The 25,670-nt window shown below is 48.9% G+C and overlaps 1 protein-coding gene across 1 annotated transcript in view; it reads right to left on the bottom strand.

Moving 5' to 3' along the window:
• Nucleotides 1-12,290, bottom strand: part of LOC130336618 (zinc finger protein 768-like) — a 55,245-nt gene extending 42,955 nt beyond the window's left edge. Inside the window, exons 1-2 of the mRNA XM_056553921.1 lie at nucleotides 11,895-12,290; nucleotides 8,587-8,766 (exon numbers count right to left, since the gene is read on the bottom strand). Of these exons, the coding sequence (XP_056409896.1) occupies nucleotides 8,587-8,766; nucleotides 11,895-11,972 (258 nt within the window). The 5' untranslated portion in view covers nucleotides 11,973-12,290. The remainder of the gene's footprint in view (nucleotides 1-8,586; nucleotides 8,767-11,894) is intronic.
• Nucleotides 12,291-25,670: the final 13,380 nt, after the last annotated feature.

Here is a 25,670-nt window from a genome sequence, read left to right as displayed (position 1 = left end):
CCAGTCATCACCAGACCCCTCCATTACTGTATAATGTCCCAGCAGTGTCACCTCTCCAGTCACCACCAGACCCCTCCATTACTGTATAATGTCCAGCAGGGTCACCTCTATAATCATCACCAGACCCCTCCATTACTGTATAATGTCCCAGCAGTGTCACCTCTATAATCATCACCAGACCCCTCCATTACTGTATAATGTCCAGCAGTGTCACCTCTCCAGTCATCACCAGACCCCTCCATTACTGTATAATGTCCCAGCAGAGTCACCTCTCTAATCATCACCAGACCCCTCCATTACTGTATAATGTCCCAGCAGTGTCACCTCTGTAATCATCACCAGACCCCTCCATTACTGTATAATGTCCCAGCAGTGTCACCTCTCCAGTCATCACCAGACCCCTCCATTACTGCATAATGTCCCAGCAGAGTCACCTCTCCAGTCATCACCAGACCTTTCCATTACTGTATAATGTCACAGCAGTGTCACCTCTCCAGTCACCACCAGACCCCTTCATTACTGTATAATGTTCAGCAGTGTCACCTCTCTAATCATCACCAGACCCCTCCATTACTGTATAATGTCCCAGCAGTGTCACCTCTCCAGTAATCCCCAGACCCCTCCATTACTGTATAATGTCCCAGCAGTGTCACCTCTCTAATCATCACCAGACCCCTCCATTACTGCATAATGTCCCAGCAGTGTCACCTCTCCAGTAATCCCCAGACCTCTCCATTACTGTATAATGTCCCAGCAGTGTCACCTCTCTAATCATTACCAGACCCCTCCATTACTGTATAATGTCCCAGCAGTGTCACCTCTCTAATAATCACCAGACCCCTCCATTACTGTATAATGTCCCAGCAGTGTCACCTCTCTAATCATCACCAGACCCCTCCATTACTGTATAATGTCCCAGCAGTGTCACCTCTCCAGTAATCCCCAGACCCCTCCATTACTGTATAATGTCCCAGCAGTGTCACCTCTCCAGTCATCAACAGACCCCTCCATTACTGTATAATGTCCCAGCAGTGACACCTCTCATCACCAGACCCCTCCATTACTGTATAATGTCCCACCTCTCCAGTCATCACCAGACCCCTCCATTACTGTATAATGTACCAGCAGTGTCACCTCTCCAGTCATCACCAGACCCCTCCATTACTGTATAATGTCCACCAGTGTCACCTCTCATCACCAGACCCCTCCATTACTGTATAATGTCCCACCTCTCCAGTCATCACCAGACCCCTCCATTACTGTATAATGTACCAGCAGTGTCACCTCTCCAGTCATCACCAGACCCCTTCATTACTGTATAATGTCCCAGCATTCCCAGCAGTGTCACCTCTCCAGTCATCACCAGACCCCTCCATTACTGTATAATGTCCCAGCAGTGTCACCTCTCCAGTTATCACCAGACCACTCCATTACTGTATAATGTCCCAGCAGTGTCACCTCTCCAGTCATCACCAGACCCCTCCATTACTGTATAATGTCCCAGCAGTGTCACCTCTCCAGTGATCACCAGACTCCTCCATTACTGTATAATGTCCCAGCAGTGTCCCCTCTCCAGTCATCACCAGACCCCTCCATTACTATATAATGTCCAGCAGGGTCACCTCTCCAGTCATCACCAGACCCCTCCATTACTGTATAATGTCCCAGCAGTGTCACCTCTCTAGTCATCACCAGACCCTCCATTACTGTATAATGTCCCAGCAGTGTCACCTCTCATCACCAGACCCCTCCATTACTATATAATGTCCCAGCAGTGTCACCTCTCCAGTCATCACCAGACCCCTCCATTACTGTATAATGTCCCAGCAGTGTCACCTCTCCAGTCATCACCAGACCCCTCCATTACTGTATAATGTCCAGCAGGGTCACCTCTCCAGTCATCACCAGACCCCTCCATTACTGTATAATGTCCAGCAGAGTCACCTCTCCAGTCATCACCAGACCCCTCCATTACTGTATAATGTCCATCAGTGTCACCTCTCCAGTCATCACCAGACCCCTCCATTACTGTATAATGTCCAGCAGTGTCACCTCTCATCACCAGACCCCTCCATTACTGTATAATGTCCCAGCAGTGTCACCTCTCTAATCATCACCAGACCCCTCCATTACTGTATAATGTCCCAACAGGGTCACCTCTCCAGTCATCACCAGACCCCTCCATTACTGTATAATGTCCCAGCAGGGTCACCTCTCCAGTCATCACCAGACCCCTCCATTACTGTATAATGTCCCAGCAGTGTCACCTCTCCAGTCACCACCAAACCCCTCCATTACTGTATAATGTCCCAGCAGTGTCACCTCTCATCACCAGACCCCTCCATTACTGTATAATGTCCCAGCAGTGTCACCTCTCCAGTCATCACCAGACCCCTCCATTACTGTATAATGTCCCAGCCGTGTCACCTCTCATCACCCGACCCCTCCATTACTGTATAATGTCCCCCAGGGTCACCTCTCCAGTCATCACCAGACCCCTCCATTAATATATAATGTCCCAGCAGTGTCACCTCTCCAGTCATCACCAGACCCCTCCATGTCCCAGCAGTGTCACCTCTCATCACCAGACCCCTCCATTACTGTATAATGTCCCAGCAGTGTCACCTCTCTAATCATCACCAGACCCCTCCATTACTGTATAATGTCCCAGCAGTGTCACCTCTCCAGTCATCACCAGACCCCTCCATTACTGTATAATGTCCATCAGTGTCACCTCTCCAGTCATCACCAGACCCCTCCATTACTGTATAATGTCCAGCAGTGTCACCTCTCCTGTCATCACCAGACCCCTCCATCACTGTATAATGTCCCAGCAGTGTCACCTCTCATCACCAGACCCCTCCATTACTGTATAATGTCCAGCAGTGTCACCTCCTAATTATCACCAGACCCCTCCATTACTGTATAATGTCCCAGCAGGGTCACCTCTCCAGTCATCACCAGACCCCTCCATTACTGTATAATGTCCCAGCAGTGTCACCTCTCCAGTCACCACCAAACCCCTCCATTACTGTATAATGTCCCAGCAGTGTCACCTCTCCTCACCAGACCCCTCCATTACTGTATAATGCCCAAGCAGTGTCACCTCTCATCACCAGACCCCTCCATTACTGTATAATGTCCCAGCAGTGTCACCTCTCCAGTCATCACCAGACCCCTCCATTACTATATAATGTCCCCAGCAGTGTCACCTCTCCAGTCATGACCAGACCCCTCCATTACTGTATAATGTCCAAGCAGTGTCACCTCTCATCACCAGACCCCTCCATTACTGTATAATGTCCCAGCAGTGTCACCTCTCCAGTCATCACCAGACCCTCCATTACTGTATAATGTCCAGCAGGGTCACCTCTCCAGTCATCACCAGACCCCTCCATTACTGTATAATGTCCCAGCAGTGTCACCTCTCTAATCATCACCAGACCCCTCCATTACTGTATAATGTCCCAGCAGTGTCATCTCTCCAGTCATCACCAGACCCCTCCATTACTGTATAATGTCCCAGCAGTGTCACCTCTCTAATCATCACCAGACCCCTCCAATACTGTATAATGTCCACGCAGGGTCACCTCTCTAATCATCACCAGACCTCTCCATTACTGTATAATGTCCCAGCAGTGTCACCTCTCTAATCATCACCAGACCCCTCCATTACTGTATAATGTCCCAGCAGTGTCACCTCTCCAGTCATCACCAGACCCCTCCATTACTGTATAATGTCCCAGCAGTGTCACCTCTCCAGTCATCACCAGACCCCTCCATTACTGTATAATGTCCCAGCAGTGTCACCTCTCCAGTAATGAACAGACCCCTACATTACTGTATAATGTCCCAGCAGTGTCACCTCTCTAATCATCACCAGACCCCTCCATTACTATATAATGTCCCAGCAGGGTCACCTCTCTAATCATCACCAGACCCCTCCATTACTGTATAATGTCCCAGCAGTGTCACCTCTCATCACCAGACCCCTCCATTACTGTATAATGTCCCAGCAGTGTCACCTCTCATCACCAGACCCCTCCATTACTGTATAATGTCCCAGCAGTGTCACCTCTCCAGTCATCACCAGACCCCTCCATTACTGTATAATGTCCCAGCAGTGTCACCTCTCCAGTCACCACCAGACCCCTCCATTACTGTATAATGTCCAGCAGGGTCACCTCTATAATCATCACCAGACCCCTCCATTACTGTATAATGTCCCAGCAGTGTCACCTCTATAATCATCACCAGACCCCTCCATTACTGTATAATGTCCAGCAGTGTCACCTCTCCAGTCATCACCAGACCCCTCCATTACTGTATAATGTCCAGCAGTGTCACCTCTCCAGTCATAACCAGACCCCTCCATTACTGTATAATGTCCAGCAGTGTCACCTCTCCAGTCATCACCAGACCCCTCCATTACTGTATAATGTCCCAGCAGAGTCACCTCTCTAATCATCACCAGACCCCTCCATTACTGTATAATGTCCCAGCAGTGTCACCTCTGTAATCATCACCAGACCCCTCCATTACTGTATAATGTCCCAGCAGTGTCACCTCTCCAGTCATCACCAGACCCCTCCATTACTGCATAATGTCCCAGCAGAGTCACCTCTCCAGTCATCACCAGACCTTTCCATTACTGTATAATGTCACAGCAGTGTCACCTCTCCAGTCACCACCAGACCCCTTCATTACTGTATAATGTTCAGCAGTGTCACCTCTCTAATCATCACCAGACCCCTCCATTACTGCATAATGTCCCAGCAGTGTCACCTCTCCAGTAATCCCCAGACCTCTCCATTACTGTATAATGTCCCAGCAGTGTCACCTCTCTAATCATTACCAGACCCCTCCATTACTGTATAATGTCCCAGCAGTGTCACCTCTCCAGTAATCCCCAGACCCCTCCATTACTGTATAATGTCCCAGCAGTGTCACCTCTCCAGTCATCAACAGACCCCTCCATTACTGTATAATGTCCCAGCAGTGACACCTCTCATCACCAGACCCCTCCATTACTGTATAATGTCCCACCTCTCCAGTCATCACCAGACCCCTCCATTACTGTATAATGTACCAGCAGTGTCACCTCTCCAGTCATCACCAGACCCCTCCATTACTGTATAATGTCCACCAGTGTCACCTCTCATCACCAGACCCCTCCATTACTGTATAATGTCCAGCAGTGTCACCTCTCCAGTCATCACCAGACCCCTTCCTTACTGTATAATGTCCCAGCATTCCCAGCAGTGTCACCTCTCCAGTCATCACCAGACCCCTCCATTACTGTATAATGTCCCAGCAGTGTCACCTCTCCAGTTATCACCAGACCACTCCATTACTGTATAATGTCCCAGCAGTGTCACCTCTCCAGTCATCACCAGACCCCTCCATTACTGTATAATGTCCCAGCAGTGTCACCTCTCCAGTGATCACCAGACTCCTCCATTACTGTATAATGTCCCAGCAGTGTCCCCTCTCCAGTCATCACCAGACCCCTCCATTACTATATAATGTCCAGCAGGGTCACCTCTCCAGTCATCACCAGACCCCTCCATTACTGTATAATGTCCCAGCAGTGTCACCTCTCTAGTCATCACCAGACCCTCCATTACTGTATAATGTCCCAGCAGTGTCACCTCTCATCACCAGACCCCTCCATTACTATATAATGTCCCAGCAGTGTCACCTCTCCAGTCATCACCAGACCCCTCCATTACTGTATAATGTCCCAGCAGTGTCACCTCTCCAGTCATCACCAGACCCCTCCATTACTGTATAATGTCCAGCAGGGTCACCTCTCCAGTCATCACCAGACCCCTCCATTACTGTATAATGTCCAGCAGAGTCACCTCTCCAGTCATCACCAGACCCCTCCATTACTGTATAATGTCCATCAGTGTCACCTCTCCAGTCATCACCAGACCCCTCCATTACTGTATAATGTCCAGCAGTGTCACCTCTCATCACCAGACCCCTCCATTACTGTATAATGTCCCAGCAGTGTCACCTCTCTAATCATCACCAGACCCCTCCATTACTGTATAATGTCCCAACAGGGTCACCTCTCCAGTCATCACCAGACCCCTCCATTACTGTATAATGTCCCAGCAGGGTCACCTCTCCAGTCATCACCAGACCCCTCCATTACTGTATAATGTCCCAGCAGTGTCACCTCTCCAGTCACCACCAAACCCCTCCATTACTGTATAATGTCCCAGCAGTGTCACCTCTCATCACCAGACCCCTCCATTACTGTATAATGTCCCAGCAGTGTCACCTCTCCAGTCATCACCAGACCCCTCCATTACTGTATAATGTCCCAGCCGTGTCACCTCTCATCACCCGACCCCTCCATTACTGTATAATGTCAAGCAGTGTCACCTCTCTAATTATCACCAGACCCCTCCATTACTGTATAATGTCCCCCAGGGTCACCTCTCCAGTCATCACCAGACCCCTCCATTAATATATAATGTCCCAGCAGTGTCACCTCTCCAGTCATCACCAGACCCCTCCATGTCCCAGCAGTGTCACCTCTCATCACCAGACCCCTCCATTACTGTATAATGTCCCAGCAGTGTCACCTCTCTAATCATCACCAGACCCCTCCATTACTGTATAATGTCCCAGCAGTGTCACCTCTCCAGTCATCACCAGACCCCTCCATTACTGTATAATGTCCATCAGTGTCACCTCTCCAGTCATCACCAGACCCCTCCATTACTGTATAATGTCCAGCAGTGTCACCTCTCCTGTCATCACCAGACCCCTCCATCACTGTATAATGTCCCAGCAGTGTCACCTCTCATCACCAGACCCCTCCATTACTGTATAATGTCCAGCAGTGTCACCTCTCTAATTATCACCAGACCCCTCCATTACTGTATAATGTCCCAGCAGGGTCACCTCTCCAGTCATCACCAGACCCCTCCATTACTGTATAATGTCCCAGCAGTGTCACCTCTCCAGTCACCACCAAACCCCTCCATTACTGTATAATGTCCCAGCAGTGTCACCTCTCATCACCAGACCCCTCCATTACTGTATAATGCCCAAGCAGTGTCACCTCTCATCACCAGACCCCTCCATTACTGTATAATGTCCCAGCAGTGTCACCTCTCCAGTCATCACCAGACCCCTCCATTACTATATAATGTCCCAGCAGTGTCACCTCTCCAGTCATGACCAGACCCCTCCATTACTGTATAATGTCCAAGCAGTGTCACCTCTCATCACCAGACCCCTCCATTACTGTATAATGTCCCAGCAGTGTCACCTCTCCAGTCATCACCAGACCCTCCATTACTGTATAATGTCCAGCAGGGTCACCTCTCCAGTCATCACCAGACCCCTCCATTACTGTATAATGTCCCAGCAGTGTCACCTCTCTAATCATCACCAGACCCCTCCATTACTGTATAATGTCCCAGCAGTGTCACCTCTCCAGTCATCACCAGACCCCTCCATTACTGTATAATGTCCCAGCAGTGTCACCTCTCTAATCATCACCAGACCCCTCCAATACTGTATAATGTCCACGCAGGGTCACCTCTCTAATCATCACCAGACCTCTCCATTACTGTATAATGTCCCAGCAGTGTCACCTCTCTAATCATCACCAGACCCCTCCATTACTGTATAATGTCCCAGCAGTGTCACCTCTCCAGTCATCACCAGACCCCTCCATTACTGTATAATGTCCCAGCAGTGTCACCTCTCCAGTCATCACCAGACCCCTCCATTACTGTATAATGTCCCAGCAGTGTCACCTCTCCAGTAATGAACAGACCCCTACATTACTGTATAATGTCCCAGCAGTGTCACCTCTCTAATCATCACCAGACCCCTCCATTACTATATAATGTCCCAGCAGGGTCACCTCTCTAATCATCACCAGACCCCTCCATTACTGTATAATGTCCCAGCAGTGTCACCTCTCATCACCAGACCCCTCCATTACTGTATAATGTCCCAGCAGTGTCACCTCTTCAGTCATCACCAGACCCCTCCATTACTGTATAATGTCCCAGCAGGGTCACCTCTCTAACTATCTCCAGACCCCTGCATTACATGTCCCAACAGTGTCACCTCTCCAGTCATCACCAGACCCCTGCATTACTATATAATGTCCCAGCAGTGTCACCTCTCTAACCATCACCAGACCCCTCCATTACATGTCCCAGCAGTGTCACCTCTCATCACCAGACCCCTCCATTACTGTATAATGTCCCAGCAGTGTCACCTCTCCAGTAATCACCAGACCACTCCATTACTGTATAATGTCCCAGCAGTGTCACCTCTCTAATCATCACCAGACCCCCTCCATTACTGTATAATGTCCCAGCAGTGTCACCTCTCTGATCATCACCAGACCCCTCCATTACTGTATAATGTCCCAGCAGTGTCACCTCTCTAATCATCACCAGACCCCTCCATTACTGTATAATGTCCCAGCAGTGTCACCTCTCCAGTCACCACCAGACCCCTACATTACTATATAATGTCCAGCAGGGTCACCTCTCTAATCATCACCAGACCCCTCCATTACTGTATAATGTCCAGCAGGGTCACCTCTCTAGTAAGCAGCTCAGTGATCCTGTGTATGAGTTCTAGGATCTTCTCCTCATGTATCAGTGAGTGAGGTGGAGGCTCCGTGATGGGGCCCCGGGCCCTGCATTGTCCTCCTGATTCATGGAGATGGCTGCTGGGGGCCACACACTCCCCCGATGTCTTCTTCACTATGGTGTAATCCTGTGTATGGAGAGAGACACTAAATCCCTGGAGCAACAACCAGAAACCTCCTCCAATAACTTGTAATATAACAAGACTCAGGAAAGACATCCCGGCCCCTCGGGACTATTACACTTCTCCATAATCTCACTGCTCTTACAGGAAAGAATCCCTTCTATGTTGGGGTAGAAACCTTCTCTCCTCTAGATGTAGTAGATGCCTCCATGTTATAGTGTCATATAGATGTCATCTAATGGAAATGTCCTCCAGACCACACTCCTCCATCTGATCCTCCTGCTCCTCTCCTCCTCCATCTGATCCTCCTGCTCCTCTCCTCCTCCATCTGATTCTCCTGCTCCTCTCCTCCTCCATCTGATCCTCCTGCTCCTCTCCATCTGATCCTCCTGCTCCTCTCCTCCTCCATCTGATCCTCCTGCTCCTCTCCATCTGATCCTCCTGCTCCTCTCCTCCTCCATCTGATCCTCCTGCTCCTCTCCATCTGATCCTCCTGCTCCTCTCCATCTGATCCTCCTTCTCCTCTCCATCTGATCCTCCTGCTCCTCTAATCCTCCATCTGATCCTCCTGCTCCTCTTCTCCTCCATCTGATCCTCCTGCTCCTCTCCTCCTCCTCCATCTGATCCTCCTGTACCTCTCCTCCTCCATCTGATCCTCCTGCTCCTCTCCTCCTTCATCTGATCCACCTGCTCCTCTCCTCCTCCATCTGATCCTCCTGCTCCTCTCCTCCTCCATCTGATCCTCCTGCTCCTCCTCCATCTGATCCTCCTGCTCCTCTCCTCCTCCATCTGATCCTCCTCCTCCTCCTCCATCTGATCCTCCTCCTCCTCTCCTCCTCCATCAGATCCTCCTGCTCCTCTCCATCTGATCCTCCTGCTACTCCTCCATCTGATCCTCCTGCTCCTCTCCATCTGATCCTCCTGCTCCTCTCCATCTGATCCTCCTGCTCCTCTCCATCTGATCCTCCTGCTCCTCTCCATCTGATCCTCCTGCTCCTCTCCATCTGATCCTCCTGCTCCTCTCCATCTGATCCTCCTTCACCTCCTCCATCTGATCCTCCTGCTCCTCTCCTCCACCATCTGATCCTCCTGCTCCTCTCCTCCACCATCTGATCCTCCTGCGTCTGATCCTCCTGCTCCTCTCCTCCTCCATCTGATCCTCCTGCTCCTCTCCTCTTCCATCTGATCCTCCTGCTCCTCTCCTCCTCCATCTGATCCTCCTGCTCCTCTCCTCCTCCATCTGATCCCCCTGCTCCTCCTCCATCTGATCCTCCTGCTCCTCCTCCATCTGATCCTCCTGCTCCTCCTCCATCTGATCCTCCTGCTCCTCTCCTCCTCCATCTGATCCTCCTCCTCCTCCTCCATCTGATCCTCCTCCTCCTCTCCTCCTCCATCAGATCCTCCTGCTCCTCTCCATCTGATCCTCCTGCTACTCCTCCATCTGATCCTCCTGCTCCTCTCCATCTGATCCTCCTGCTCCTCTCCATCTGATCCTCCTGCTCCTCTCCATCTGATCCTCCTGCTCCTCTCCATCTGATCCTCCTTCACCTCCTCCATCTGATCCTCCTGCTCCTCTCCTCCACCATCTGATCCTCCTGCTCCTCTCCTCCTCCATCTGATCCTCCTGCTCCTCTCCATCTGATCCTCCTGCTCCTCCTCCATCTGATCCTCCTGCTCCTCTCCTCCTCCATCTGATCCTCCTGCTCCTCTCCTCCTCCATCTGATCCTCCTCCTCCTCTCCTCCTCCATCTGATCCTCCTCCTCCTCTCCTCCTCCATCTGATCCTCCTGCTCCGCTCCTCCTCCATCTGATCCTCCTGCTCCTCCTCCATCTGATCCTCCTGCTCCTCTCCATCTGATCCTCCTGCTCCTCCTCCATCTGATCCTCCTGCTCCTCTCCATCTGATCCTCCTTCACCTCCTCCATCTGATCCTCCTGCTCCTCTCCTCCACCATCTGATCCTCCTGCTCCTCTCCTCCTCCATCTGATCCTCCTGCTCCTCTCCTCCTCCATCTGATCCTCCTGCTCCTCTCCTCCTCCATCTGATCCTCCTGCTCCTCTCCTCCACCATCTGATCCTCCTGCGTCTGATCCTCCTGCTCCTCTCCTCCTCCATCTGATCCTCCTGCTCCTCTCCTCTTCCATCTGATCCTCCTGCTCCTCTCCTCCTCCATCTGATCCTCCTGCTCCTCTCCTCCTCCATCTGATCCCCCTGCTCCTCCTCCATCTGATCCTCCTGCTCCTCCTCCATCTGATCCTCCTGCTCCTCCTCCATCTGATCCTCCTGCTCCTCCTACATCTGATCCTCCTGCTCCTCTCCATCTGATCCTCCTGCTCCTCTCCATCTGATCCTCCTGCTCCTCTCCATCTGATCCTCCTGCTCCTCTCCATCTGATCCTCCTGTTCCTCTCCATCTGATCCTCCTCCTCCTCTCCATCTGATCCTCCTCCTCCTGCTCCTCTCCTCCTCCATCTGATCCTCCTGCTCCTCTCCTCCTCCATCTGATCCTCCTGCTCCTCTCCTACTCCATCTGATCCTCCTGCTCCTCTCCTCCTCCATCTGATCCTCCTGCTCCTCTCCTCCTCCATCTGATCCTCCTGCTCCTCTCCTCCTCCATCTGATCCTCCTGCTCCTCTCCTCCTCCATCTGATCCTCCTGCTCCTCTCCTCCTCCATCTGATCCTCCTGCTCCTCTTCCATCTGATCCTCCTGCATCTGATCCTCCTCCTCCTCCTCCATCTGATCCTCCTGCTCCTCCTCCTCCTCAATCTGATCCTCTCCTGCTCCTCCTCCTCCTCCATCTGATCCTCCTCCTCCTCCTCCATCTGATCCTCCTGCTCCTCTCCATCTGATCCTCCTGCTCCTCTCCATCTGATCCTCCTCTCCTCCTCCATCTGTTCTTCTCCTCCTCGGTATAACCTGCCTACTTCCCATTCTCATTGCTCCTATAACATTCCTATTGGCCCATTGGTTCCCATGATCCCTGACTGATCATATTGGGACTGATCTTCCCGTTTTCTGGTTCTTTCCTTCACCTGGAAGGTCTGGGAGCTGTTATACAGGACACTGGATTCTTCCTATTATGGATTCCCCTTCCCTACAATAAAGATGATAGAAATGTAGATGGGTCACCTCACCTCTCCGGTCAGCAGGTGGAGGATCTCCAAGGTGAAGTGTAATATTCTCTTAGTCATCTCATTCCTGTCCTTCTCCATCCTTGGGGGTCATTCAGGGGAAGAGGAAACAACTGGATCAGCTGGAGGAGAAGAGGAGACAACTGGATCAGCTGGAGGAGAAGAGGAGACAACTGGATCAGCTGTAGGGGAAGAGGGGACAAGTGGATCAGCTGGAGGAGGAAGAGGAGACAACTGGATCTGCTGGAGGGGAAGAGGAGACAACTGGATCAGCTGGAGGGGAAGAGGAGACAACTGGATCAGCTGGAGGGGAAGAGGAGACAACTGGATCAGCTGGAGGGGAAGAGGAGACAACTGGATCAGCTGGAGGAGAAGAGGGGACAACTGGATCAGCTGGAGGAGAAGAGGAGACAACTGGATCAGCTGGAGGAGAAGAGGAGACAACTGGATAAGCTGGTGGGGAAGAGGAGACAAGTGGATCAGCAGGAGGAGAAGAGGAGACAAGTGGATCAGCAGGAGGAGAAGAGGAGACAAGTGGATCAGCTGGAGGAGAAGAGGAGACAAGTGGATCAGCTGGAGGAGAAGAGGGGCCAACTGGATCAGCTGAAGGAGAAGAGGAGACAACTGGATCAGCTGGAGGGGAAGAGGAGACAACTGGATCAGCTGGAGGGGAAGAGGAGACAACTGGATCAGCTGGAGGAGAAGAGGAGACAAGTGGATCAGCTGGAGGAGAAGAGGAGACAACTGGATCAGCTGGAGGAGAAGAGGAGACAACTGGATCAGCTGGAGGAGAAGATGAGACAACTGGATCAGCTGGAGGAAAAGAGGGGACAACTGGATCAGCTGGAGGAAAAGAGGAAACAACTGGATCAGCTGGAGAAAAAGAGGAGACAACTGGATCAGCTGGAGGAGAAGAGGAGACAACTGGATCAGTTGGAGGAGAAGATGAGACAACTGGATCAGCTGGAGGAGAAGATGAGACAACTGGATCAGCTGGAGGAAAAGAGGGGACAACTGGATCAGCTGGAGGAAAAGAGGAAACAACTGGATCAGCTGGAGAAAAAGAGGAGACAACTGGATTAGCTGGAGGAGAAGAGGAGACAACTGGATCAGCTGGAAGAAAAGAGGAGACAATTGGATGAGCTGGAGGAGAAGAGGAGAAAACTGGATCAGCTGGAGGAGAAGAGGAGACAACTGGATCAGCTGGAGGAAAAGAGGAGACAACTGGAACAGCTGGAGGAGAAGAGGAGACAACTGGATCAGCTGGAGGGGAAGAGGAGAAGAAGAGAAGAGGAGACAACTGGATCAGCTGGAGGGGAAGAGGAGACAACTGGATCAGCTGGAGGGGAAGAGGAGACAACTGTATCAGCTGGAGGAGGAAGAGGAGACAACTGGATCAGCTGGAGGGGAAGAGGAGACAACTGGATCAGCTGGAGGAGAAGAGGAGACAACTGGATCAGCTGGAGGAGAAGAGGAGACAACTGGATCAGCTGGAGGAGGAAGAGGAGACAACTGGATCAGCTGGAAGAAAAGAGGAGACAATTGGATGAGCTGGAGGAGAAAAGGAGACAACTGGATTAGCTGGAGGAGAAGATGAGACAACTGGATCAGCTGGAGGAGAAGATGAGACAACTGGATCAGCTGGAGGAAAAGAGGGGACAACTGGATCAGCTGGAGGAAAAGAGGAAACAACTGGATCAGCTGGAGAAAAAGAGGAGACAACTGGATTAGCTGGAGGAGAAGAGGAGACAACTGGATCAGCTGGAAGAAAAGAGGAGACAATTGGATGAGCTGGAGGAGAAAAGGAGACAACTGGATCAGCTGGAGGAGAAGAGGAGACAACTGGATCAGCTGGAGGAGAAGAGGAGACAACTGGATCAGCTGGAGGAAAAGAGGAGACAACTGGATCAGCTGGAGAAGAAGAGGAGACAACTGGATCAGCTGGAGGGGAAGAGGAGACAACTGGATCAGCTGGAGGGGAAGAGGACACAACTGGATCAGCTGGAGGGGAGGAGGAGACAACTGGATCAGCTGGAGTGGAAGAGGATACAACTGGATCAGCTGGAGGGGAAGAGGAGACAACTGGGTCAGATGGAGGGGAAGAGGAGACAACTGGATCAGCTAAAGAAGAGGAGACAACTGGATCACCTGGAGGAGAAGAGGAGACAACTGGATCAGCTGGAGGGGAAGAGGAGACAACTGGATCAGCTGGAGCGGAAGAGGAGACAACTGGATCAGCTGGAGGGGAAGAGGAGACAATTGGATCAGCTGGAGGAAAAGAGGAGACAACTGGACCAGCTGGAGGAGAAGAGGAGACAACTGGACCAGCTGGAGGAGAAGAGGAGACAACTGGATCAGCTGGAGGAGAAGAGGAGACAACTGGATCAGCTGGAGGGGAAGAGGAGACAACTGGATCAGCTGGAGGGGAAGAGAAGACAACTGGATCAGCTGGAGGAGAAGAGGAGACAACTGGAGGGGTAGAGAAGAAAACTGGATCAACTGGAGGAGAAGAGGAGACAAATGGATCAGCTGGAAGAGGAGACAACTGCATCAGCTGGAGGAGAAGAGGAGACAACTGGATCAGCTGGAGGGGAAGAGGAGACAACTGGATCAGCTGGAGGAAACGAGTTGACAACAGGATCAGCTGGAGGAGAAGAGGAGACAACTGGATCAGCTGGAGGGGAAGAGGAGACAACTGTATCAGCTGGAGGAGAAGAGGAGACAACTGGATCAGCTGGAGGAGAAGAGGAGACAACTGGATCAGCTGAAGGAAAAGAGGGGACAACTGGATCAGCTGAAGGAAAAGAGGTGACAACTGGATCAGCTGGAGGAAAAGAGGAAACAACTGGATCAGCTGGAGGAAAATAGGAGACAACTGGATCAGCTGGAGGAGAAGAGGAGACAACTGGATCAGCTGGAGGGGAAGAGGAGACAACTGGGTCAGCTGGAGGGGAAGAGGAGACAACTGGATCAGCTGGAGGGGAAGAGGAGAAGAAGAGAAGAGGAGACAACTGGATCAGCTGGAGGGGAAGAGGAGACAACTGGATCAGCTGGAGGGGAAGAGGAGACAACTGTATCAGCTGGAGGAGGAAGAGGAGACAACTGGATAAGCTGGAGGGGAAGAGGAGACAACTGTATCAGCTGGAGGAGGAAGAGGAGACAACTGGATCAGCTGGAGGAGAAGAGGAGACAACTGGATCAGCTGGAGGAGGAAGAGGAGACAACTGGATCAGCTGGAAGAAAAGAGGAAACAACTGGATCAGCTGGAGGAAAATAGGAGACAACTGGATCAGCTGGAGGAGAAGAGGAGACAACTGGATCAGCTGGAGGGGAAGAGGAGACAACTGGGTCAGCTGGAGGGGAAGAGGAGACAACTGGATCAGCTGGAGGGGAAGAGGAGAAGAAGAGAAGAGGAGACAACTGGATCAGCTGGAGGGGAAGAGGAGACAACTGGATCAGCTGGAGGGGAAGAGGAGACAACTGTATCAGCTGGAGGAGGAAGAGGAGACAACTGGATAAGCTGGAGGGGAAGAAGAGACAACTGTATCAGCTGGAGGAGGAAGAGGAGACAACTGGATCAGCTGAAGGAAAAGAGGGGACAACTGGATCAGCTGAAGGAAAAGAGGGGACAACTGGATAAGCTGGAGGAGAAGAGGAGACAACTGGATCAGCTGGAGGAGGAAGAGGAGACAACTGGATCAGCTGGAGGAGAAGAGGAGACAACTGGATCAGCTGGAGGAGAAGAGGAGACAACTGGATCAGCTGGAGGAGATGAGGAGACAACTGGATCAGCTGGAGGAGAAGAGGAGACAACTGGATCAGCTGGAGGAGAAGAGGAGACAACTGGATCAGCTGGAGGGGAAGGGGAGACAACTGGATCAGCTGGAGGAGGAAGAGGAGACAACTGGATCAGCTGGAGGAGAAGAGGAGACAACTGGATCAGCTGGAGGAGAAGAGGAGACAACTGGATCAGCTGGAGGAGAAGAGGAGACAACTGGGTCAGCTGGAGGGGAAGAGGAGACAACTGGGTCAGCTGGAGGGGAAGAGGAGACAACTGGATCAGCTGGAGGGGAAGAGGAGAAGAGGAGACAACTGGATCAGCTGGAGGGGAAGAGGAGACAACTGGATCAGCTGGAGGGGAAGAGGAGACAACTGGATCAGCTGGAGGGGAAGAGGAGACAACTGGATCAGCTGGAGGGGAAGAGGAGACAACTGTATCAGCTGGAGGAGAAGAGGAGACAACTGGATCAGCTGGAGGAGAAGAGGAGACAACTGGATCAGCTGGAGGAGAAGAGGAGACAACTGGATCAGCTGGAGGGGAAGAGGAGACAACTGGATCAGCTGGAGGAGAAGAGGAGACAACTGGATCAGCTGGAGGAGGAAGAGGAGACAACTGGATTAGCTGGAGGAGAAGAGGAGACAACTGGATCAGCTGGAGGAGAAGAGGAGACAACTGGATCAGCTGGAGGAGAAGAGGAGACAACTGGATCAGCTGGAGGAGAAGAGGAGACAACTGGATCAGCTGGAGGGGAAGGGGAGACAACTGGATCAGCTGGAGGGGGGATACAAAAGAAGGAGGGGGACTAATTCATACAGGGATCACATCATATATCACATACACATCCTCACTTATTATATATATATCATACAAGGATCACATCATATATCACATACACATCCTCACTTATTATATATATATCATACAGGGATCACATCATATATCACATACACATCCTCACTTATTATATATAAATCATACAGGGATCACATCATATATCACATACACATCCTCACTTATTATATATAAATCATACAGGGGTCACATCATATATCACATACACATCCTCACTTATTATATATATCATACAGGGATCACATCATATATCACATATACATCCTCACTTATTATATATATATCATACAGGGGTCACATCATATATCACATACACATCCTCACTTATTATATATATCATACAGGGGTCACATCATATATCACATACACATCCTCACTTATATATATCATACAGGGGTCACATCATGTATCACATACACATCCTCACTTGTGATCCCTGTATGATATATATATAATAAGTGAGGATGTGTATGTGATATATGATGTGACCCCTGTATGATATATATATAATAAGTGAGGATGTGTATGTGATATATGATGTGATCCCTGTATGATATATATATAATAAGTGAGGGTGTGTATGTGATATATGATGTGATCCCTGTATGATATATATATAATAAGTGAGGATGTGTATGTGATATATGATGTGACCCCTGTATGATATATATATAAGTGAGGATGTGTATGTGACATATGATGTGATCCCTGTATGATATATATATATATATATATATATATATATATATATATATAATATCATATATCACATACACATCCTCACTTATTATATATATCATACAGGGATCACATCATATATCACATACACATCCTCACTCATATATATATCATACAGGGATCATATCATATATCACATACACATCCTCACTTATTATATATATCATACAGGGATCACATCATATATCACATACACATCCTCACTTATATATATATATATATCATACAGGGATCACATCATATATCACATACACATCCTCACTTATATATATATATCATACAGGGATCACATCATATTTCACATACACATCCTCACTTATTATATATATCATACAGGGATCACATCATATATCACATACACATCCTCACTTATTATATATATATCATACAGGGATCACATCATATATCACATACACATCCTCACTTATTATATATATCATACAGGGATCACATCATATATCACATACACATCCTCACTTATTATATATGTATCATACAGGGGTCACATCATATATCACATACACATCCTCACTTATTATATATATATATATCATACAGGGATCACATCATATATCACATACACATCCTCACTTATTATATATGTATCATACAGGGGTCACATCATATATCACATACACATCCTCACTTATTATATATATATATATCATACAGGGATCACATCATATATCACATACACATCCTCACTTATTATATATATCATACAGGGGTCACATCATATATCACATACACATCCTCACTTATTGTTACGCCGAGCGCTCCGGGTCCCCGCTCCTCCCCGGAGCGCTCGCTTCTCTCTCCCCGCGGCAGCGCTCCGGTCACGTCCTCTGACCCGGGGCGCTGCGATTCCGCTGCCAGCCGGGATGCGATTCGCGATGCGGGTAGCGCCCGCTCGCGATGCGCACCCCGGCTCCCCTACCTGACTCGCTCTCCGTCTGTTCTGTCCCGGCGCGCGCGGCCCCGCTCCCTAGGGCGCGCGCGCGCCGGGTCTCTGCGATTTAAAGGGCCACTGCGCCGCTGATTGGCGCAGTGGTTCCAATTAGTGTGTTCACCTGTGCACTTCCCTATATCACCTCACTTCCCCTGCACTCCCTTGCCGGATCTTGTTGCCTTAGTGCCAGTGAAAGCGTTCCTTGTGTGTTCCTTGCCTGTGTTTCCAGACCTTCTGCCGTTGCCCCTGACTACGATCCTTGCTGCCTGCCCCGACCTTCTGCTACGTCCGACCTTGCTTTTGCCTACTCCCTTGTACCGCGCCTATCTTCAGCAGCCAGAGAGGTGAGCCGTTGCTAGTGGATACGACCTGGTCACTACCGCCGCAGCAAGACCATCCCGCTTTGCGGCGGGCTCTGGTGAAAACCAGTAGTGGCTTAGAACCGGTCCACTAGCACGGTCCACGCCAATCCCTCTCTGGCACAGAGGATCCACTACCTGCCAGCCGGCATCGTGACAGTAGATCCGGCCATGGATCCCGCTGAAGTTCCTCTGCCAGTTGTCGCTGACCTCACCACGGTGGTCGCCCAGCAGTCACAACAGATAGCGCAACAAGGCCAACAGCTGTCTCAACTGACCGTTATGCTACAACAGTTACTACCACAGCTTCAGCAGTCATCTCCTCCGCCAGCTCCTGCACCTCCTCCGCAGCGAGTGGCCGCTCCTGGGATACGCTTATCCTTGCCGGATAAATTTGATGGGGACTCTAAGTTTTGCCGTGGCTTTCTTTCCCAATGTTCCCTGCATCTGGAGATGATGTCGGACCTGTTTCCCACTGAAAGGTCTAAGGTGGCTTTCGTAGTCAACCTTCTGTCCGGAAAAGCCCTGTCATGGGCCACACCGCTCTGGGACCGCAATGACCCCGTCACTGCCTCTGTACACTCCTTCTTCTCGGAAATCCGAAGTGTCTTTGAGGAACCTGCCCGAGCCTCTTCTGCTGAGACTGCCCTGTTGAACCTGGTCCAGGGTAATTCTTCCGTTGGCGAGTATGCCGTACAATTCCGTACTCTTGCTTCAGAATTGTCCTGGAATAATGAGGCCCTCTGCGCGACCTTCAAAAAAGGCCTATCCAGCAACATTAAAGATGTTCTGGCCGCACGAGAAATTCCTGCTAATCTACATGAACTTATTCACCTAGCCACTCGCATTGACATGCGTTTTTCCGAAAGGCGTCAGGAACTCCGCCAAGATATGGACTCTGTTCGCACGAGGCGTTTCTTCTCCTCGGCTCCTCTCTCCTCTGGTTCCCTGCAATCCGTTCCTGTGCCTCCCGCCGTGGAGGCTATGCAGGTCGACCGGTCTCGCCTGACACCTCAAGAGAGGACACGACGCCGTATGGAGAACCTCTGCCTGTACTGTGCTAGTACCGAACACTTCCTGAGAGATTGTCCTATCCGTCCTCCCCGCCTGGAAAGACGTACGCTGACTCCGCACAAAGGTGAGACAGTCCTTGATGTCTACTCTGCTTCTCCACGTCTTACTGTGCCTGTGCGGATGTCTGCCTCTGCCTTCTCCTTCTCTACAGTGGCCTTCTTGGACTCTGGATCTGCAGGAAATTTTATTTTGGCCTCTCTCGTCAACAAGTTCAACATCCCGGTGACCAGTCTCGCCAGACCCCTCTACATCAATTGTGTAAATAATGAAAGATTGGACTGTACCATACGTTTCCGCACGGAGCCCCTTCTTATGAGCATCGGATCTCATCATGAGAGGATTGAACTTTTGGTCCTCCCCAATTGCACCTCGGAAATTCTCCTTGGACTTCCCTGGCTTCAACTTCATTCCCCTACCCTGGATTGGTCCACTGGGGAGATCAAGAGTTGGGGGTCCTCTTGTTCCAAGAACTGTCTAAAACCGGTTCCCAGTAACCCTTGCCGTAACTCTGTGGTTCCTCCAGTAACCGGTCTCCCTAAGGCCTATATGGACTTCGCGGATGTTTTCTGCAAAAAACAAGCTGAGACTCTACCTCCTCACAGGCCTTATGATTGCCCTATCGACCTCCTCCCGGGCACTACTCCACCCCGGGGCAGAATTTATCCTCTCTCTGCCCCAGAGACTCTTGCCATGTCCGAATACGTCCAGGAGAATCTAAAAAAGGGCTTTATCCGTAAATCCTCCTCTCCTGCCGGAGCCGGATTTTTCTTTGTGTCCAAAAAAGATGGCTCCCTACGTCCTTGCATTGACTACCGCGGTCTTAATAAAATCACGGTTAAGAACCGCTACCCCTTACCCCTCATCTCTGAACTCTTTGATCGCCTCCAAGGTGCCCACATCTTCACTAAATTGGACTTAAGAGGCGCCTATAACCTCATCCGCATCAGAGAGGGGGACGAGTGGAAAACGGCATTTAACACCAGAGATGGACACTTTGAGTATCTGGTCATGCCCTTTGGACTGTGCAACGCCCCTGCCGTCTTCCAAGACTTTGTCAATGAAATTTTTCGTGATCTGTTATACTCCTGTGTTGTTGTATATCTGGACGATATCCTAATTTTTTCTGCCAATCTAGAAGAACACCGCCAGCATGTCCGTATGGTTCTTCAGAGACTTCGTGACAACCAACTCTATGCCAAAATTGAGAAATGTCTGTTTGAATGCCAATCTCTTCCTTTTCTAGGATATTTGGTCTCTGGCCAGGGACTACAGATGGATCCAGACAAACTCTCTGCCGTCTTAGATTGGCCACGCCCCTCCGGACTCCGTGCTATCCAACGCTTTTTGGGGTTCGCCAATTATTACAGGCAATTTATTCCACATTTTTCTACCATTGTGGCTCCTATCGTGGCTTTAACCAAAAAAAAATGCTGATCCCAAGTCCTGGCCTCCTCAAGCAGAAGACGCCTTTAAACGACTCAAGTCTGCCTTTTCTTCGGCTCCCGTCCTCTCCAGACCTGACCCTTCCAAACCCTTCCTATTGGAGGTTGATGCCTCCTCAGTGGGAGCTGGAGCTGTTCTTCTACAAAAAAACTCTTCCGGGCATGCTGTCACTTGTGGTTTTTTCTCTAGGACCTTCTCTCCAGCGGAGAGGAACTACTCCATCGGGGATCGAGAGCTTCTAGCCATTAAATTAGCACTTGAGGAATGGAGGCATCTGCTGGAGGGATCAAGTTCTCCTGTTATTATCTACACCGACCACAAGAACCTCTCCTACCTCCAGTCTGCCCAACGGCTGAATCCTCGCCAGGCCCGGTGGTCTCTGTTCTTTGCCCGATTTAATTTTGAGATTCACTTTCGTCCTGCCGATAAGAACATTAGGGCCGATGCTCTCTCTCGTTCCTCGGATGCCTCAGAAGTTGAACTCTCTCCGCAACACATCATTCCACCTGACTGCCTGATCTCCACTTCTCCTGCCTCCATCAGGCAGACTCCTCCAGGAAAGACCTTTGTTTCTCCTCGCCAACGCCTCGGAATCCTCAAATGGGGTCACTCCTCCCATCTCGCAGGTCATGCGGGTATCAAGAAATCTGTGCAACTCATCTCCCGCTTCTATTGGTGGCCGACTCTGGAGACGGATGTTGTGGACTTTGTGCGAGCCTGCACTATCTGTGCCCGGGATAAGACTCCTCGCCAGAAGCCCGCTGGTTTTCTTCATCCTCTGCCTGTCCCCGAACAGCCTTGGTCTCTGATTGGTATGGATTTTATTACTGATTTACCCCCTTCCCGTGGCAACACTGTTATTTGGGTGGTCGTTGATCGATTCTCCAAAATGGCACATTTCATCCCTCTTCCTGGTCTTCCTTCAGCGCCTCAGTTGGCTAAACAATTTTTTGTACACATTTTTCGTCTTCACGGGTTGCCTACGCAGATTGTCTCGGATAGAGGCGTCCAATTCGTGTCTAAATTCTGGAGGGCTCTCTGTAAACAACTCAAGATTAAATTAAATTTTTCTTCTGCATATCATCCCCAGTCCAATGGACAAGTAGAAAGGATTAACCAGATCTTGGGTGATTATTTGCGACATTTTGTTTCCTCCCGCCAGGATGACTGGGCAGATCTCCTCCCATGGGCCGAATTCTCGTATAACTTCAGGGTCTCTGAGTCTTCCTCCAAATCCCCATTTTTCGTGGTGTACGGCCGTCACCCTCTTCCCCCCCTCCCTACTCCCTTGCCCTCTGGTCTGCCCGCTGTGGATGAAATTTCTCGTGACCTTTCCATCATATGGAGAGAGACCCAAAATTCTCTCTTACAGGCTTCATCACGCATGAAGAAGTTCGCGGATAAGAAAAGAAGAGCTCCCCCCGTTTTTTCCCCTGGAGACAAGGTATGGCTCTCCGCTAAATATGTCCGCTTCCGTGTCCCTAGCTACAAGTTGGGACCACGCTATCTTGGTCCTTTCAAAATTTTGTGTCAAATTAATCCTGTCTCTTATAAACTTCTTCTTCCTCCCTCTCTTCGTATCCCTAATGCCTTTCACGTCTCTCTTCTCAAACCACTCATCCTCAACCGTTTTTCTCCCAAATCTGTTCCTCCCACTCCTGTTTCCGGCTCCTCGGACATCTTCTCGGTCAAAGAAATTTTAGCTGCCAAAAAAGGTCAGAGGGAAAAAATTTTTTTTAGTGGATTGGGAGGGTTGTGGTCCTGAAGAGAGATCCTGGGAACCTGAGGACAACATCCTAGACAAAAGTCTGCTCCTCAGGTTCTCAGGCTCTAAGAAGAGGGGGAGACCCAAGGGGGGGGGTACTGTTACGCCGAGCGCTCCGGGTCCCCGCTCCTCCCCGGAGCGCTCGCTTCTCTCTCCCCGCGGCAGCGCTCCGGTCACGTCCTCTGACCCGGGGCGCTGCGATTCCGCTGCCAGCCGGGATGCGATTCGCGATGCGGGTAGCGCCCGCTCGCGATGCGCACCCCGGCTCCCCTACCTGACTCGCTCTCCGTCTGTTCTGTCCCGGCGCGCGCGGCCCCGCTCCCTAGGGCGCGCGCGCGCCGGGTCTCTGCGATTTAAAGGGCCACTGCGCCGCTGATTGGCGCAGTGGTTCCAATTAGTGTGTTCACCTGTGCACTTCCCTATATCACCTCACTTCCCCTGCACTCCCTTGCCGGATCTTGTTGCCTTAGTGCCAGTGAAAGCGTTCCTTGTGTGTTCCTTGCCTGTGTTTCCAGACCTTCTGCCGTTGCCCCTGACTACGATCCTTGCTGCCTGCCCCGACCTTCTGCTACGTCCGACCTTGCTTTTGCCTACTCCCTTGTACCGCGCCTATCTTCAGCAGCCAGAGAGGTGAGCCGTTGCTAGTGGATACGACCTGGTCACTACCGCCGCAGCAAGACCATCCCGCTTTGCGGCGGGCTCTGGTGAAAACCAGTAGTGGCTTAGAACCGGTCCACTAGCACGGTCCACGCCAATCCCTCTCTGGCACAGAGGATCCACTACCTGCCAGCCGGCATCGTGACACTTATTATATATATCATACAGGGATCACATCATATATCACATTCACATCCTCACTTATTATATATATCATACAGGAATCACATCATATATCACATACACATCCTCACTTATTATATATATATCATACAGGGATCACATCATATATCACATACACATCCTCACTGATTATATATATCATACAGGGGTCACATCATATATCACATACACATCCTCACTTATATATATCATACAGGGATCACATCATATATCACATACACATCCTCACTTATATATATCATACCGGGATCATATCATATATCACATTCACATCCTCACTTATATATATATCATACAGGGGTCACATCATATATCACATTCACATCCTCACTTATTATATATATCATACAGGAATCACATCATATATCACATACACATCCTCACTTATTATATATATATATATCATACAGGGATCACATCATATATCACATACACATCCTCACTTATTATATATATCATACAGGGATCATATATCACATACACATCCTCACTTATTATATATATATCATACAGGGATCACATCATATATCACATACACATCCTCACTTATTATATATATCATACAGGGATCACATCATATATCACATACACATCCTCACTTATTATATATATATCATACAGGGATCACATCATATATCACATACACATCCTCACTTATTATATATATCATACAGGGATCACATCATATATCACATACACATCCTCACTTATTATATATATCATACAGGGATCACATCATATATCACATACACATCCTCACTTATTATATATATCATACAGGGATCATATATCACATACACATCCTCACTTATTATATATATATCATACAGGGATCACATCATATATCACATACACATCCTCACTTATTATATATATATATATATATATATATCATACAGGGATCACATCATATATCACATACACATCCTCACTTATTATATATATATCATACAGGGATCACATCATATGTCACATACACATCCTTACTTATTATATATATATCATACAGGGATCATATCATATGTCACATACACATCATCACTTATTATATATATATATATCATACAGGGATCACATCATATATCACATACACATCCTCACTTATTATATATATATATCATACAGGGATCACATCATATATCACATACACATCCTCACTTATTATATATATCATACAGGGATCACATCATATATCACATACACATCCTCACTTATTATATATATATATCATACAGGGGTCACATCATATATCACATACACATCCTCACTTATTATATATATCATACAGGGGTCACATCATATATAACATACACATCCTCACTTATATATATATCATACAGGGGTCACATCATTTATCACATACACATCCTCACTTATTATATATATATATATATCATACAGGGATCACATCATATATCACATACACATCCTCACTTATTATATATATCATACAGGGATCACATCATATATCACATACACATCCTCACATATATATATCATACAGGGATCACATCATATATCACATACACATCCTCACTTATTATATATATATATATATCATACAGGGATCACATCATATATCACATACACATCCTCACTTATTATATATATATATCATACAGGGATCACATCATATATCACATACACATCCTCACTTATATATATATATATATCATACAGGGATCACATCATATATCACATACACATCCTCACTTATTATATATATCATACAGGGGTCACAACATATATCACATACACATCCTCACTTATTATATATATCATACAGGGATCACATCATATATTACATACACATCCTCACTTATTATATATATCATACAGGGATCACATCATATATCACATACACATCCTCACTTATATATATATATATATATCATACAGGGATCACATCATATATCACATACACATCCTCACTTATTATATATATATCATACAGGGATCACATCATATATCACATACA

The sequence above is a fragment of the Hyla sarda genome, unplaced genomic scaffold, assembly GCF_029499605.1.
Source record: "Hyla sarda isolate aHylSar1 unplaced genomic scaffold, aHylSar1.hap1 scaffold_481, whole genome shotgun sequence".
Classification (NCBI taxonomy): domain Eukaryota; kingdom Metazoa; phylum Chordata; class Amphibia; order Anura; family Hylidae; genus Hyla; species Hyla sarda.
Note: the sequence above shows the minus strand (reverse complement) of the source record. Positions and strands in the feature narration are given on the sequence as shown.